Source organism: Malaclemys terrapin, chromosome 3 (assembly GCF_027887155.1).
Source record: "Malaclemys terrapin pileata isolate rMalTer1 chromosome 3, rMalTer1.hap1, whole genome shotgun sequence".
NCBI classification, from domain to species: domain Eukaryota; kingdom Metazoa; phylum Chordata; order Testudines; family Emydidae; genus Malaclemys; species Malaclemys terrapin.
The window spans coordinates 141,578,265-141,597,312 of NC_071507.1; the positions used below are offsets into that span (position 1 = coordinate 141,578,265).

At 40.3% G+C, this 19,048-nt stretch overlaps 1 protein-coding gene across 3 annotated transcripts in view; it reads right to left on the reverse strand.

Moving 5' to 3' along the window:
• ORC3 (origin recognition complex subunit 3) overlaps positions 1–19,048 on the reverse strand; it is an 83,378-nt gene that overhangs the window by 24,033 nt on the left and 40,297 nt on the right. For all 3 annotated transcript variants that reach the window (XM_054021403.1, XM_054021404.1, XM_054021405.1), the window contains 2 exons: positions 12,641–12,757; positions 11,612–11,691 (listed from right to left, as the gene is read on the reverse strand). In XM_054021403.1, the coding sequence (XP_053877378.1) occupies positions 11,612–11,691; positions 12,641–12,757 (197 nt within the window). The remainder of the gene's footprint in view (positions 1–11,611; positions 11,692–12,640; positions 12,758–19,048) is intronic.

Here is a 19,048-nt window from a genome sequence, read left to right on the forward strand (position 1 = left end):
TTAGTCTCAATATTTTCATTCTAAAGATATCAAATCAAACATCAAATACAAATTAAATTTAAAAGTATCTATGTAATAATATTCTAGGATAGTCTCCTGTCCATGTGTCACCCTGAAGCCTAGACTGTCTGTTGAGTCAGTGTGAAAGAATGGAAACAGCTACAAGCGTGGTTGAGAGCTCTTTTTGTTCAGAATATCACCAGGATCACCATATGTTACTGTTCAATTTTTAAATTCTCAGCCATTTTGATTTTACAAATTACATTTTTGCAACAGCAAGGCCTAATGATCTAAGTCATTAATACCTCCTTAGAGCTATGGCAGTGGCCATGACTCTGGCAGCAGAGTTTGAGGTGTGTAGCCAGCTATGTTGCTATAGATATACGGGTACTGGGTTTGAGGGTTCACCTCCTCAAATGGTTCACCCCTCAAGTATGGCACACTTATTTTAAATTAGTGTTTTCACCTCTTACCCAGCAAACCTCTTTGTTTGCAAGGTAAAAGGTCTTTGTAAATGGACCCTTTGTACATCCAAAACAATAAAAGTAATTTATTAGCCAAAAAGGAGTGCAAGGGGGCATAATGTAAACAGGTTGTGATGTAAATACATTTGTGAGTCAGCCTGTCACTCCTGTCCAATTCTTTCAATTAAGAAAAGTCAAAGAATTAGTCCTTGATTTAAAGCCCTATAAAAGGAAAATAAAAATATTTTAAGACAATTTGGCAGCAAGGAACCAATTAACCTGCCAAAATTACTTTTGTAGGGCCACTATCTCCTATCCAAACAATAGTTTTTGCTAGTAGTAGTGGATTTCTTTTTCAGACAGCAGTGGCAGAAAAGTGGTTAAGGCTCTGGTAGAACAGACCCCATCCTTCATTAGCCACAGTTTTCAGGGACTGTGGAAAGGATCAATTTATCAAATTAAAAGTTGGTAAATCCCAATAGCAAATTAGAAAGTTTTAATTCCCACAATCTTAATGGCTTTTAGAATAACTTCCATTGCCTCAACTGGCCAATCACCTTTTAAGGTGATGGTCAGAAGAGAAATAATATTTAAGCACCTTCTATAGCAAACCAGTGACTCCCAAATTAAGAAAATTAAAATGGATACATACCTGCAATCCTTGCACAACCATATATGCAAGATGCATTGGTATGTAGTGGTTAGAATTGGCCTATTTTAATAAAATTAAAAAAATTGGAAAGTTGGTAACCAAGTCATGCTCTTTTCATATAAAATATCAGGAGCATGGTTGCTACCACAGGTGGTTAAAACCATATTACCATAACAAGCTGGTTTATCTGTATAGAAAATTCAAGTAACTACTAATACACACAAATTAAATAAAGTTTTACCATGTTAATCAATTACAGTTGTACCAGGAAAAAAGACCTCTCCTTTGCAGGTGTCCAACAATTCAAAATCCTCAGAGACCAAGTTGGAACAAGCACATAGCAAAAAAATGCTGTTTGTCCTCTGAGCAGCTTTAATGTCCTCACAATTAATCTGATGCAAGCCCAGGCCTTTGGAGCACCTGGTCTGCAGAATGCACAGTATCCAGCCAAGCTGACTGAAGACTCTCGATCTCCAGTACTTGATTCCCATATAGTAGAAATAGAGAAAATGGACTTTCAGGTAAGAACTCCAGACAGTGTAAACCCGAACACTGTAGCAACGGTGGTCTGGAGCTGACAACAGCAGTCTGCTGTATGAACACCTGATGCTGCACTGGTGGCATCCTCGGAGCAGTATGATCTCACCCCCGGATGACACTATACCTGAATTCGGGGAAGACTAACTACCAAGATGAACAGTGGGACAGTACTAAGTTTATAACCTGGCATAATGGGACTGCATTAGCCTTACACAAAGTGTCAATTCATGTACAAGAAAGATATGTAACTGAAGGGGGTCCTGGTCAAATCATTTCCCCTACTCCAGTAGCCAATCAACGGAGCTTACTCCTAGCAAGTCCTATCAAATTGTAACGGGCCTAATAGGCAAAAGTATGACCCTTAACTATGAGCTAGTGGATGTAAACATGTCACCTTAGGTAAAGTGGAAATAGATATTTCCCCTGATCAATAACTCGGGGGGAGGGGGGGGGAGAAGGAAGGGAAGGCAGCTACACCTATAGCAGAGGTATTAACCAATCAGGTTCAATTTATGTATGTTCCTGTTGTGTTAAATCTGTTAAGTGGCATGTGGGTAAATTCAGTTATTGGAAAGACTCCAAAGTGTCCTCTTTCCTTTCATTACTCCTTGTGGATAAGGTCACTGCTTATCAACAATGGGTGCAGGATATTACAAATTTGGAAATCCATGCCAAGCATAAGTTATGTATCCCTTGGGGGAAAAAGGGGAACTGATCCTTTGGGGATCATAAAAACTGTGTCAGGGTTATTTGGAAATGGAATGTCAATTTGGAATCAGGTGGATGTTAAAAAAGTTAGGACACACATTATGTATTACAGGGACAGGGTGTCAATCCAGTGCTGCAAGGGATAAAAGATTAATCAAACAAGGAAAGATCTGTAGCAGATAATATTCGTGAAAAAGATAGACTGTTTAATGAAACTCAAATTAAAATTAATCGGTCAATTAAACAATAACGATAAGGAAAGGTATCAGTATATGGGAAAGGAAATTATTTGTTCAGCATACAGTGAATATGTATTAATACCATCAGCAGCGCATTGCAGTTCTTGGAACTAGGAAAGGTCACAGATTTAGCCAAAGATGAGCAGCTGCTAAACTGGTATTGTGCAAAATGTTTTTAAAACCACAGGGAGAAAAGCTAATTGTTTAAATTCTTGTCAAAAATGGTCATTGGGGTAAATCAGAAATATGGTAATACTATGATACAGCATTCTAATCGACTTGTTTTTTATTTTGTTATTTAACAAAAAAATTGCATCACATCAAAATCCTTTTGTCTCCTTTACAGTCTCAATGCCTGTGTTTGATCCAGATGAGGATTTTTTATTTTTAAGACAATTGGTAGGTAAGGACTCAAAAGGTCACTTAGAAGGCAACATCTACAAGGAACAAATAAATGTACCTCCTCTGGTGGTCTATCATCAAGGCACCCAAACCTAGAAAGTTCCATGAATTGCCTGTTGCTCTGACAAAAGGCATCAGTACATCTGCAGATATAATGTGTTTGTGGCAGACATGCTGCTGTGTGGTCAGAAGGAAGGGTAACAACTATGGAACCAATCATCAGCATCGTCATCCCCTGTTAAGATGACCAAGCTCCCACAGAAAGGGTGACCTCTGGTGGAGATGGCCAATATTGTGTAGTGACCAACCATCAAAAATATTATCCTAGTCAGAGTGCAAGGTCATGACTAAGGGCTCGTCTACACTATCCGCCAAATCGGCGGGCAGCGACCGATCCAGCTGGGGTTGACACGATAAATCAACCGCTGAGCGCTCTCCTGTCGACTGCGGTACTCCACCAGAACGAGAACGCAAGCGGAGTCAACAGGAGAGCGTCAGCTGTCAACTTACCACAGCAAAGACACCACAGTAAGTAGATCTAAGTATGTTGACTTCAGCTACACTATTCATGTAGCTGAAGTTGCATATCTTAGATTGACCCTGTGTGGTAGTGTAGCCAAACCCCCAAAAATTCTGTTTTTATCCAAAGGTGCATATATTAATTGGGCATATGGCAGTTTCCCCAGTACCTGTTTTTAAAAATGAAACAGTTTTCACTGCTAAACCAGAATATGAGGATCTAGTCCGACAGAAAACACCAATGTTGCAGCTTCATATTGCCCTTAATTTAAATTTAAGCTAGTTAATATGTGTATAAAGATTCATACTTGATAAAAATTAGTAATGGAAGTAACCGAGGCAGGACAAATGCTCACCAGGTTAATGTATGGAGGTGATTAGGTGTTAACTGTACCTCTATGGATAGAGATTGGACTGAATGTTGTATTGTGTTGTAACCATTGTAAAATCAGAGGTCTAAACAAAGGGTATTGACCACTTCCCCAAACACCTCCCCTAGAAAACCAACCCCAGATTGTCTCCATTCAGAATCCTATTATTTCGCAGGAGGTGACCAATTAACCTCAGGTAACCCAAACTAAGGAACCATATTGTGTGTCCAGGCAACCAGCAGCAGTGTACCAGGTACATGAACATTCCTATGCTTCTATTCATCCATGACAGCCAATACAGTGTCTCCATATGGATGGAATATGTTGTTAAGACCCTAAATAGCAGTGTGATAGGGTTCATTAGCAATCACCCCATCGAGGGGAGAGGAGGTGACTTGTATCCAGCTAGGTTGTTATAAATATATGGGCATACACTAAGGTACAGGTGTGGAGTAATGTAAAAGCCTACATTCTCAAGCCTGTAGAGACAATAGCTAAGCCAAACTAAGGTCCAAGGTTTAAACACTTGATATACCCAACTAACTAGTAAACGACCCTATATCACAAGACAGAATGCTGTTATAAGCAAGTGTTGCTAAACTGCTGACAGATAACCACAAGATGCCAGCTTTGGATATTTTAAGGTTGGACTTCTGCTGATGTGCCTATAACAACGCCAAGGTAACTAAACGATATATATGCTAATAAGCTCAAAGTAAAAGACCCAGTAACCTATAGGAGAAGGGCACCCCAACATTAGTAGGGTGAGGAAATACAGATAAAGAAAAGAGGATAAAATCCCTACTGAATATGCATTAGACACAGTGGGCATCAGCATTGTGATGTTGCACTCTATATGATTTTATAAAAAATGCTTTATACAAAAGGTCTCTTGTAAGGTATCATTACAAAGCTTATAATCTACTGAGTGTGATCATCCTATTCATATAAATGTACCACTCTTGTATCTGAAACTAGAAATATGAAATATAACTTTGAGGGCCTATTGTAATTATGCAAAGTGTGGGCCATTAATGGTGGTTTGGAATCTTGATGACTCCCATTAACCAGGACAATTGACTGCAGATGGCTCTGTTTTACCTGTAAGTCTTCCTGTATACCTGTGTGCTGGCAAGTGGGTAATGAAGTCTTGCAGTGACATGTGATCATGTCACCTGAACTGGAATCTATCTTTAACCTGATATCTTTCCTTTGAGAAGGGGAGGTGGGAACCCAGAGAGGAACAAAGGATTCCTGCCTTATGCAAAAGATATATAAATGGGTGGAAGAGAACAAAGGGAAGCAGCCATCATGAGGAATCCCCTAGTTACCACCTGAGCTGGAACAAGGGCTGTACCCAGGGAAAAGACTGTGCCCAGACTAGGAAGGCGTCCAGTCTGTGAAAGGTTTCAGAGTAGCAGCCGTGTTAGTCTGTATCTGCAAAAAGAACAGGAGTACTTGTGGCACCTTCGAGACTAACAAATTTATTTGAGCATAAGCTTTCGTGGGCCACAAGTACTCCTGTTCTTTTTGTAGTCTGTGAAAGAGACTTACTGAAACATCTCTCAGGGTGAGATTTTCACCTGTACTCAGTTGTATTACTGTATTAGACTTAGACTTGCGTGTTTTATTTTATTTTGCTTGGTAATTCACTTTGTTCTGTCTGTTACTACTTGGAACCACTTAAATTCTACTTTCTGTATTTAATAAAAATCACTTTTTACTTATTAATTAACCCAGAGTATGTATTAATATGGGGGAGAGGAGGGGGAGTCAAACAGCTGTGCATCTCTCTCTATCAGTGTTATAGAGGGCAAACAATTCATAAGTTTACCCTGTATAAGCTTTATACAGGGTAAAACAAATTTATTTGGGTTTTAGATCCCATTGAGAGTTGGGCATCTGAGTGTTAAAGACAAGAACGCTTCTGTTAGCTGCTTTCAGAAAAGCCTGCAGCTGTTAGGGGATGTGGTTCAGACCTGGGTCTGGGTTTGCAGTAGGCTAGCGGGTCTGGCTCAAACCAGGCAGGACACCGAAGTCCCAGGCTAGCAGGGCAGGAAAGCAGGAGCAGAAGTAGTCTTGGCACATCAAGTGGCAGCTCCCAAGGGGCTTTCTGTGAGCCATAAGCTCTGATAAAAAGTGGCACTCGCCCATGGGTGATCCTGGGTGATTTCCTAGAACCTGTCAGCCAAGGACGACTCATGGGTCATTCTACCTTCTATGGCGATCCCCAGCAGATGATGATGTGAATATGCAAGTTCTGATGCTTGTATTATCTCTATCTACTTTGCTACGTTGTAGTGTTTGTGATATTGCTGAGTCTGCTAATAAAACTATCACAAATTCAGAAGTGTATCAGAAATTCCCTAAGTGTGTGCATCTCTCCCACATAGTTTGGTAGTGAGGACGCCAGTGTAACTGTAACACTGTGGCGGATCTCAAGGCAACTGAGCTGTGCCAAATCGCGTAATAAGAACATAAGAAAGGCCGTACCGGGTCAGACCAAAGGTCCATCTAGCCCAGTATCCTGTCTACTGACAGTGGCCAATGCCAGGTGCCCCAGAGGGAGTGAACCTAACAGGCAATGATCAAGTGATCTCTCTCCTGCCATCCATCTCGATCCTCTGACAGACAGAGGCTAGGGACACCATTCCTTACCCGTCCTGGCTAATAGCCATTAATGGACTTAACCACCATGAATTTATCCAGTTCTCTTTTAAACTCTGTTATAGTCCTAGCCTTCACAACCTTCTCAGGTAAGGAGTTCCACAAGTTGACTGTGCGCTGCATGAAGAAGAACTTCCTTTTATTTGTTTTAAACCTGCTGCCTATTAATTTCATTTGATGACCCCTAGTTCTTGTATTATGGGAATAAGTAAATAACTTTTCCTTATCCACTTTCTCCACATCACTCATGATTTTATATACCTCTACCATATCCCCCCTCAGTCTCCTCTTTTCCAAGCTGAAGAGTCCTAGCCTCTTTAATCTCTCCTCATATGGGACCCGTTCCAAACCCTTAATCATTTTAGTTGCCCTTTTCTGAACCTTTTCTAGTGCCAGTATATCTTTTTTGAGATGAGGAGACCACATCTGTTCGCAGTATTCGAGATGAGGGCGTACCATCGATTTATATAAGGGCAATAATATATTCTCAGTCTTATTCTCTATCCCCTTTTTAATGATTCCTAAAATGTTAATGTTATGGAAACTAAATATCACCTAACCAATAGCTCAAGCAATAGATTTCATAGCAAGACATGCTGAGGACAGCCTAAGCTCTTAGCTGCTTCCTTCTGTTCGTCCAATAAGGAGTCCAGTATAGAGTTAATGGAAAGCCATAACACAGTTATATCAGGACATGACAGCTTGATAATTTGCTACACAGAAACCCACAGAAGTAGAAGAATAGACCTTTTCTACAATAGCATCCAGTCTATTCCTTTTCTAGCCAAGGGAACACACAAGGATGCCCTGTTACTATTAAATAATTCCTGGGCTGCAGACACATGGATAATCAGCCAAGGAATGTTGTAACAATTAATAAATACATTAAAAAAAAGTGTGCCTCCAATTGTACAGGATACATACAATTAGCACCCCCTTGCTCCAAATATACTGGTGGTGAGGACACAGGAGAGTGCCAAATGTCCTTTGCTGGACTGAGTAGTCCTCGGAGAATAGGAAGTGTGATCTTGCCTTTTGTCTGCCATTCCATGATATTACAAAGAGGATCAGATGTGTCTGGTGCCAAAACTCCCATCTGTAACTGCAGGGTAATAGCCATCCTCCCCACCAGCTCCTGAAATTGCTTCTATTCATTTGCAGGGGAGACAAATGAAGTCCCAATTTAATCCTTAAAGGACATACCATCAGTATATTCTTTGATTGGTGACTGCTGCACTTCCTGTGAAGGACTCTCGTCATACACGTGTCACTCTTTGAGGAGGCAATAATGCTTGTGCCAGCACTGATGGCACTGGTCAGATCTGTGCTTATTGAAACATGAAGGCAGTGGTGCCTGAGAAGACCAGTGCTAGGAAAGCTCTTGGCACCAATGGAGGTGCCTCCAGTGCTGCAAGGGGCACTGGTGTCAGCGTTATCACCAGTGCTGAAATAGGTGCCATGTTGGTTTTGATAGCACTGAGCAAAGCCTTCACTGAGTCCTGAAGGCACAGACACATTAACAGGGTACCTGGCATCTTTCCAGGGAAATGGAACTTTCAGCAAGGGAAGATAGCTAAGGCTCTCAGGAGCCAATTGTAAGAGCTTGTGTGGTCAGTTTAGAGGGAATCCCATGCTCCTCAAGGGCATTCTGGAGCTATACCAATGACAAATATTTCAAGCAGCAGAGACAAGCCAAAAGCTTTGAAAGAGGTCCCTCAGTCATGAGATGGGAAATCAACTGTGTTAGAGATATGTGCACCGCTGAGATGACTAAATCACTCAAGTACAGAACCTCAAGTTGAGGAGACGTGTGTGCCAAGTGCAGTGATGAGACTGGTAAGGAGGTGACAAGCAACAGAGGAGGAGGAAAGCAATACCACCTCTTCTTTTTCTCCTTAGGCTCCTTTTGTGAATCAATGCTTCCTCTCACTTCCCAAGAACAGGTTACAAGGAGACCTGGAAGCGCTTCTCTCACTCTTGGAACCAACTGGTGTCAACTCTAATGGTGCTGTGTGTGAGTTTTCAGTGCCAACAGCAGTGTGGACGTAACGGTGTTGCTAGAGTAGTCTGTTTTGATGGAGCTGGGGGCCGACACTAAGGGCAGAAAGGTGTGTTTCAGGACTCTTCACAGAAGACCTCAGCACAGAGACAGACCTCACAACTCAAAAAAGGAGTTTTAGAACAGTCCAGTTGAAGGTTTAAGGCAGTCAAATGCAGTTGCAGTCTTAAGTCTCTGAACTTCCTCATCTGAGGGGTGAAGAAATGGCAAATAAATAGTGCATTGAGACTCTATGTGAGCCTCTCCCAGGCATACTAGACACCAAATGTGTGCATCTCGTCTCAGGAAAGATGGCTGAACCCTCTCTGAAGTTTGGGACCCAGCATAGCTCAGAGATAACCCGAGGCAAGTGGCTCCAGATACTCTAACTATACTACAGAACTCTAATGAAGTAACTATGAGGGATGACAGATCTCACCACTGGGCCACCACCCAGCAGCTCACTGGAACCAGCAGAGAAGGGTGCTAAAGGAGCTCTAGCTCACCAAAGATTCTGCCCATGAAGTTCCTGATTGGGTGAATCATCTGGCCCCACCAATTGGCTCACATGCACTACTTAAGCCAGAAGAAGGCACAAGAAGTCGTCCAAGCAACTAGGTGGATCTCTGCCTGCTACTTCAGACCCTGCCTTCTTGCTTGACTCCTGTGCTCTATACTTCTGCCTGTTCCTGTCCACCTTATCCCAGATCCACCTCTGTTCCCGGTTCCCACTTTTCTTGCTCCAAGTCCCTGCTCCTCCACCCTATCCAATGCCAGCTTTGCCCCCTGGTTTAACTCCTTACTCCAACTCCAGGTTGGCCCATGGCTCATCCCTAGTCTGACTCTGACTTCAATCCTTCTCTTGACTTTGGACTCTGTCTCAAGCTCCAACCGCTGGTTCCAGATCCTGGCTCCTGACTGACTACAAGGCATGACCGCCAATACTCTGATCCCTACAGTAACAAATAGTAAAAAGCTAACTAGCTTGTGGACATGAGAGGGTTCCATTCAGCTCTCTGCAGAGGCAGCAAAGGAACTGTGTCACTCCAATGTATAGAGAGAAGCAAGGACATCATCCTAGTGGGAGAGCACTCTTGCACCCCTCAAAATACATGGCTTTTCTATGCAGTTCATAGCTCCATGTCAGAGGTGCCAAATCCCATAAGTGGAAATGCACAGAGCCCTCGAAGGATTCCCCATTACCCCAACTCTGTGCCTATCCGCTCCTTTCTTGTATGCCAGCAACATGAAATCCTATTAACTGAGCATTTCATGATATTTGCACCTGATCACCTGCCATCAGAGAAAATTTTCACAAATGTTTGTAACTGTAAATTGGCAACCACATCATATCTTTTCAAAAATCGGCTTTGATATTGTTTTTATTTTAAACACTGGAAGTCAACAGGAAAACTTGATTTGGTGGAACCTTTACTGCAATTACAATGCTAAAGAAAATATTATGTAGGAGCCATCCTAAGGATGAAATGCAAACCTGTAAAGCATTCTATGAAGAAAAATAATAAAGCTGTAAGCAGGTCACTTGGAACACATTATTGTAACTTTCAGAGCATTTGGCTTGCCAACACTGGGAGACAAGGTGGATGAGGTAATATCTTTTATTGTACCACCTTCTGCTGTGAAAGAGACTAGCTTTCAAGCTACAGAGAGTTCTTTAGATTTCCCGTTACCCAGTGAAATCACTAAGAGCTGGGCTAAATGATGGAGCCTCAGAACATAGCAGAAGTGGCAGTGAGCAGCAAGCAGCAGCAGTGATAAATGGCAGAGCTGAGCAGAAGCAGAGATAACAGTGGCAGAGGTGAGAGCTAGAGCCCTACACATGACTATTTTTAATCCGACTCCTGTCCCACTCCCGTTAGTATGGCAGCGGACCCTGCAGGACCCCACAGGATCCCAGTCCTGCACTGCGGGAATCGGCAACAGTGAGACAGTTGTAGAGGCAGCAGCAGCATCCTTTTAGGGCTGGGAAGGGAAGCCATGTGAAAGCACCTCTGAACTCTAGGTATTCAGTGACCAAGCACAATCACTGTGAGTGAGGTGCAGCGGAGGGAAAGGAGAGTGGCATGTTAAAGGCCCATTCGTTCACTGGACTTTCATACCACAAGGTGGGATACTGAGGCAAAGGACGCTGCCTAATGTACTGTGGGGTGGGTGTTTGCTTCCGGTTACATGCTTTTGAATCATGGTTGAAGTGTTTTCCCAAATTAATGCTGGGTTCCCTCTCCCTTTTAATAAAAGTTTTCTTTTGTTATACACAGGCTCAGTGATTGACAGTGGGGAAGGACTGCCTCTTAGAGATGCCCAGGGATGGTGTTTTGTTTTCCCAGATTATTGGGTGGGGCTAGAACTAGTTCTGTTTTGTAGTATTAAGAGGAATCCCCAGATATTGAACCTGGTCCTTGCTGCTGCTGACTTGAACTGGCAGAGGGGTAGCGTAGCTCAAACATTTCTCTCGTTCGCCAACAGAAGTTGGTACAATAAAAGATATGACCTCACCCACCTTTTCTCTCTAATATTCTGGGACCAACATGGCTACAATATCACGGCAAACAACACTGATAATGTTTCTTGACTGTTAACAAAAGAGTATCACAAAAGAGTGCAACAATTTTATTAATCAAATTATGAAGATCTAATAAAAAAAGAACAACATCATTTAAACAAATATTCCAAACAAATTACCAAAGTCCAGATTCTGATACTCTCATTCAAGTTGAGTAGTCTCAATGACTTCAATAGGACTACTCAGGGAGTAATCAGCATGAGGGAAAGATATCAGAATCTAGCCTCATACAGCTTTTGGCGGTTCCACTCAAAAGAACAGGCACGCAAATTAAAAATGATAGCCAATTATATTTTCAATCAATCAATCTAGTCCATTGCAAAACTTCTTGTCCAGCACAGTTCTAAATGTAAAGTTCTAGAGAAACAGATGGAAGATATTCTACATGTCTAAAACAAAACAAGAAAATGGAAAGGAGAAAGATTACCTTAGTAACTGAACAGTTGACCCATATTCTTCTGTTTCCCACACACTCTTTCCCAAACATGCACAGTGCAGCTCTCTGATCTATGAACCAGTATATGAGTAAAGGGAATACAATGTTTTACAAAACAAGTAATGGGTTAGTTTTACATTCACTTTTCAAAACAATGACTGACTCATTCAAAGAGTGATCCTGTGAGGAGCTGAGTGCTCTCAACTCTCACTGACTGCAATTTGAGGTGAAGGCATTCAGCATCTCTTGGGACTAGGCCCTCAGTGTGGCAAGAATATGCTTGCCGCTCAGCACTATGTTTTAACAGGGTCCATTCGGGTGATGGGAATACAGGGATTAGAAACGAACCTGAATCAAAACCTCTGATTCAAACATTCCATATTCCTAATGTTTGGGAAAATTCAGAGTGAATTCACAGCTAAGATCCACATCTAGTAACAATGTACCTGATACATCTAGAATCAATGTGGAAATGCACATCATGGAATGTTCTGTAGCATTAATAGGAGAATGTGGGACAAAAATAACTGCTTGGTATGAGAAGTTGAGTTTGGTCATACCAGAGCTCTAATGCAAGTCAATATACAACTAACTACTAAGAATACCCATGACTGTCCCATCACTGCTATGTTGTTCCTGCCAAAAGGATGTTAATTCTCATCTGAATCTAACCATTAGGCAACCAGTTGATTGATGATCGGAGGAATGGAAAACTGTCTGTATTACATATGAGAAATCCAGATGCATAAAAGCCGAACACATCACACAGGCACTAGCTGTTCTGTGCATCTGCTTCTCCCTACAAGCCCTCTGCTGTTTACTCACAACAAAGTATTATAGGCATTGTTAAAGAAATGATGTGCTGTTCCCCAAGTCCATAATAAAGACAAAAATATCTGACTGTATGTGGGAAGGGCATGGAGGAAAAGAGGAGTGGAGAGGGAAGGAAGGAGTGGACTTCAAATTTGTAAAGATGTCAACCATGAAACAAGAGAGGTCCAGGGAATGATGGTACTTCACCTGTTTGCCCAAAGGGTACTTTGGAAGGGAAGTTGTGAAAACATGAAGACATCTCAGAACTGTGAAATAATTCTCATGGTAAATATGCAAGTCTTCCAGTAATGTCTGTGTTACCTCCTAAAATGACAGAATAACAGTTTAACAAAGTAGTTCAATATCCACCAGAACAAAGCAGTATGAAAATCACAAAATATCAAAACATAAATAAAATATTTTAAGGGAACCCTAAAGTTCTGACAAACTAGGAGGGACTGATTTACATCAAAGTGATTTTAATCATGATTTAAATCAGCAAGCAGGAAATCTTGATTTAAATAATTGATTTCAATCTTGTTTCACATTTGTACCTTTTTAGTTATTTTCCTAAAGAAAGATTCATTCTCATTGGTTGATATAATCATTAAAACATGTTGATTTGCAACTAAATATGGTCTTTATACTCGATTTGGTACTACTTTTTGCTAATCAGCAGGACAAACTATACACATTTATTTAAGCAATTATATGGCTCAAAATACATTTATTCAGATTCTTATTTTTTCAGATTTTTATTATGTTAGAAATGATGTATTTCCTATTTACTAGATGATAATGTCTTACTCATGCTTTGTGTCAAACTGCATTTGGACAGAAATTGGAATTAAATTAAAAATAAACAAAAACCAGCAGTTTAATTTAAAACTGATTTATTAAAACAAAGGAAATATTAAATGTAGTTAATGACTTGACAGATTGAAAACCTGGCCCATGGTGACCAGAAAAAGATATTTAGAGACAAAGAGATTTTCAAAAGTGCCTGAGCAGTTTACATGCCTAATTCCCACTGAAATCAATGAGAGGTAGGCACTGGACCTACTTAAGCATTTTTGAAAATCCCATTAGGTGCCTCTGCATTTTTAGGTGACTAAATACCTTTGAAAATCTATCAAATTTTTAGAATTAGTAGATCTCATCCTCACCAGCTGGTTTTTATTCATAGACTGGAAGAGGTAAACAAGCTTTTCTGCTTTTTCAGCTCCTAAATGGTTTCTCAACTTTGAATGAACTAGTTCAAGTGAAAAAATATATATATTCCCCCTGCACTTGCTAGCTCAACTGAAAGCAATACTAATTAAGGCAAAAGCTTTTCTGCACAACAAAAAAGAAGTACTTATATTTGGAAAAATGTAAATAACATTCGCTCCATTGTAAAGACTGAAAATAATATAGATAACTTACTTATGCAGCACTTGGATTTATAACACTGAGACTGGAAGTACATCAGTTGTAAATGAACAAAAAGGTCATAGTTCTGTTTCTGCAGATAGGGTGAGATTCTGTTCTAAAACTCCCAATCTAGGGTAGACAGGACTACGGTAGCTTTAAGCCATCTTTCTGCCCTCCTGATCCTGGGTTGCTCTCAGGGAGGGAAGGCCCACAGTGTACCTTAGACAGCCCTTGGTGTCTGTCTAAACTACACATTTTCCCCAGATTGCCCCAAGGGTGGGCCACAGCACAGCCTCGAATCCCCAGAGTGCTGTGCATTGCAACATTGACCCTAACATGCCCATCGTGCCCCCAGCACATCCCCTGTGCTAGAGCTTACAAGGGAGTCCTTGGAAGGCAGCCTCATGGAAATCTTATGAAGTGCCTGTGCCCAAGGAATCCTCCCCTGACTACATAATGAGCTTTTAGGGTTCCTTTTATGCTGTTTTGGCCCTTTTTCCTGGCATAAAAGAACCACAGCAGGGCTGAGGATCTCAACCACAGTGTAAACCTATAACTGGTCTCTCATCATCTAAGTGGTTCCTGTTATATTAAGGTCTAAGTAAAGCTAGGTCAAGTATCTTTTTTTGGATGGCCAGGAATCAATGATGTCTATCCTAGCCTGCCATTCCACCACCTTTGCTTTAAAAAGACTCATTAAAAGCAGACTTATTCCATACATGTGTGCCCTTGTATTTTGTTGAACATATAAGAGATCTCTCTTTCTGTTCTCAGATATGCAGGCTGTGAAACTGATTAGTGCAGATGGCTAACAAAATGCCCAATATAAAACCTCAGAAAACTTAACATATTAAGATATTTTCAAAGTTCTGCTCTGAGTTTACAGAAATTGACATATAATCCCCATACCTCTGCATAAATAGCATATTTCTACAGAGATCGGAAAGCATTGTTTTAATTCAATTGCAAATTAATTCCGTTCTGAATGATAAATACAAAGGAAATGCATTTTGGGGTAAAAGTAAACATTGTCAAATGAAATATCAGGTGCATATGATAAGGACACACACACACAGTCTGAATGGATTTAATGACTATAGGCCATTTCTGCCACCCTTACTCACAGTGAGATGAATCTTACTCCTCAAGAAGTCCCACTGCTTTTGGTGTAAGGATGTCAAAATCTGGCCCTAGATAATAGTGTCGGAGTTCTGCTTGATAAATAAAGGCTTTGCTGATGCTTTTTTTTTGTTTGTTATTCTGTTATAACAACTATACAACTATTAACAGTATTATTTTCCTAAGACTAAGCAATTTAACACTGAAGCTGTGAGTCTAAACTAGATATCAGCAAAAAGAAGAACAGGAGTACTTGTGGCACCTTAGAGACTTCGGATGGGAATTCCCATCCGAAGAAGTGGGCTGTAGTCCACGAAAGCTTATGCTCTAATAAATTTGTTAGTCTCTAAGGTGCCACAAGTACTCCTGTTCTTCTTTTTGCCGATACAGACTAACACGGCTGCTACTCTGTAAACTAGATATATGAATGCAAAAAACAGAAATGGAGTACGAATTACCGTATTCACTCGTTCATTAGCCTGTTTGTTTATAAGCTGACCCCTCAAGATGGATAAGTAAAAATAGCAAAAACTGTATGACCCTTTCATAAGCCGACCCTGTATTTCAGGGGTTGGAAAACTTTGGCTCCCAGCCAGTCAGGGTAAGCCGCTGGCGGGTCGGGACGTTTTGTTTACCTGGAGCATTCACAGGCACGGAACCCCTCAGCTCCCTGTGTCTGCGGTTCGCCGCTCCCAGCCAATGGGAGCTGCGGGAACTTCCCACAGCTCCCATTGGCTGGGAACGGCGAACCGCAGCCACAGGGAGCTGAGGGGTTCCGTGCCTGTGAACGCTCCAGGTAAACAAAACAACAATATATTCGATATTCAATTCAATGATTCCATAGTTTAAAATCATCAAATTTGGCGTAGACCTGTTTATAAGCCAACCCCTACTCTTTCACGTCACTTTTTTACCAAAAATATTCAGCTTATGAACGAGTATATATGGTAAATACCACAGATTCAAACACCTCTGGGTACTGGAAAAGATTTGATTCAATTCCAAAAGTATGTCACGGAGCTTAGAGCCACAAAGAACACTGAACCAATGTGGGGTGATCTTGAAAAGCTCAGTGCTAAAATTAATTGTTCTGTTTTCATCCAAACTTTCAAAAATGACTTTGGTCTTGGGTTCTATTCTTCATACCACAATTACATATTTGGGTAAGAGAAATCAATAGTGTAGATGAAAGAACATCCAATAGTAGCTCTGATTTTTTCCCCTGGTGCCACATAGCTCCTTGGCATAGCTGTAACTTCAACAAGCAGTGCCTTGTGGCTGATGGATCTAAAGCCAAATCCTTTCCTTCTGATACATGACAGTTTTTTTTTTTCTCATTTGATAGACAATAAGTTCATAATGTCCTTTCTGTTATTAAGGAAACAGAGCAAGTGAGGCAATGACTGGACTGAGATTAAACATTTGCATTACTGTGACTTGGATCGCTATTTTCTTAGTACACAGAAAAGGAAGCTGGCATTTCCTTAGCAGATGTCTTAAAACAAAATAGTTTCATTCCACTCCATTCTGGAAAGACTGTCTAGTATGAGATCATATCCTTCATTATTTAGGCACTTGTGTCAGAATTTAAAAATTAACAAAACAAAACAAAAAAACCTCACAAAAAACTATTTAGTGTAATTTCATTTCAATCTTTAAATAAAATAAGATACTTCCCAAATGAAGAATGTTGGGTTTAGTTTTATGCAAGCTTTATATTTTGTAAGACGGGGAAACAATGGGAAAATTGATGAGGCAGTGTTATTGGTTGCAGCTCCCCAACCTTCTAGCAGAGGTTATAGTTACTATGATTTCTGTTTTCCAGGAGAGAAAGATGAACTTAAATCATTGTGGACATGAAAGGGGTTTTTGATCTGTGGAAGAGTCTTAAATCCCAAGATGGTGAAATGGTGTTTATGAAGAAACTCAGTTTAAGTCTTTTTGGACATTCAATATTAAAATTGATGCTTCCTTTGTTTTAAGCTTTTCAATCCATTTGTAGAATGCTCAAATGGGACATCAGCAAAATATAATAAACCTTATTTGAAGGGCAGAATAGAAAGTTCTGTCAGCTACACCAAAATAAAGAGCATAGGGGGATTTATTGTTTTTAACTCCTCTGTGAATTGTAGAAAGAAAAATCATTCACTTGGCTACACGCTGACTTTATAGATCCTTTTCTGGCTGACTGCAGAGTAAGTAATACTCTGTCAGAGAATTTATATGTTTAGATTCCTCCTCTCAGCAGCAGCCCATCTGCAGAAGAGGTTATTGCAGTAATGGCTGGTTATTTTACTGGGGGAGGAGGGAGAAGAGTTACTGGCAAGATGAATTTAACTGTAACAATTCATTATCTTCTAGGGTCAGTGTGGGATTATAGAAGCTATCTGTTTTCCAAACTGTCTTAGTTTGAGATCTTAGGATCAGTAGAACAGAAAGACATCAATCAGAACAACATCTTCATGACTTCTGAAAGATTGCTTGTCAGAAACTTTCTAGCTTAGAATTATATGTGGTGGCAAACAGATCTGTGACAGAGATGAAACATCTGATCAGAGACTAGTTGTTTCAATTCCCCCTCATGAAGGCAGATCTTTATCACTCCAAGGACTTCTGCTTGGCATTTCATGGCTGTTAGAATATGGATTGTTGTCAAATGGATATCACTTCCTTGGAAGTATTGCACAAGTTGCCAGGTTTCACAGCAGTGGGCTTGTGATCTGCTACCTCTTGGTTTGTTTACTAAGAAAACTTCCTCTCTTATTCTACTGCAGAAATACTAATAGAACAGATCACAATAAAAAGTGAACTCATTATAAATAAATAGGTTCTCTCTGTCTGCTTTAAGAATTTCTCCTTAAGAGACAGCTGACTAGCTAATTCCAATTCTGTATTCCATGACTGCATTCAGAATACAAAAAAAATATATGCATCTTTTGACTCTGTGAAAGCCATCCCACTCTCTGGTTATGAGATTTCCATTATCTGTCACACATCAAATTTTCAGGAAAAGTGACCAATAATAAAGTCCACATTTTATAAATCCAGGGAGGCCTATATGAAGCTGCAGAGATACTCCTCAACTTCCAAGCAGGCAACTTGGAAACACAGATAATGGCCATAATAAATCAGACCAATGGTCCATCTAATCCAGTAGCCTGTCTCTAACAATGGCTGGTACCTGATGTTTCAAAGGAAGATGCAAGAAACTCCAGAGTGGATAACCTTACCATTGAAGAAATTTATTAACTCTGTCACTTAGCTGGTTTATGCTCCAAAGCCTGAGAGTTTCTCTATTTTTATAATCCTATCTAATAAAATGTGGATGCTTTCATAAACCATACAAACATCTAAACCGTTTTCCAGTTATATTTGTGGCAATGATTTTCACAGGTTAGTTATGTGTTCGGTAAAGAAGTATTTCCTTTTATCAATTTTAAATGTATTGCTTGCAATTGAATGTCCCCGTGCTCTTGTGTTATGGGAAAGGATAATAAGGAGCACATGATTTATCTTCTTAAACCATTGGTTATTTTGTTTATCTTTCTCATGACCCCTCTAAGCCATCCCCTCTCTAAACTAAACAGTAACAGCCTTTTCAATCTCTTTTCAGAAGGGACTCTTTCAAAAGAAACAGTAATTTTTATTGCCTTCCTCCAAACCCCTGCTGTCTTTTTTCAGATGGGATGACCACAGCTGAACACAGTATTCCAAGTGATGGTAATATCATAATTTTATATAAAGTCATTATATAATATAATATTATTATATATTTCAGTATAATATTATAATATTTTCAGTATTACTGTTGATTCCATTCTTTATACATCTTTTCTTTTTGTTTGGTTTTTTTCTTTCCCCCCCCACCACAGCTGTACACAGAGGAACAGACCTCCCCCGCTACACCCACCCAAGTGATTGCAGTTGATTTAGAACCCAGCAATATGCATAAATAGTTCAATGATTACTTCTAATTTGCACTAACTTACATTTATCAACACTGAATTTCATCAGCCATCATGCTGCCCATTCACCAAGCTTTGCTCACAGTCTTCTATATCTCCCCATCAGACTTCCTTTCTG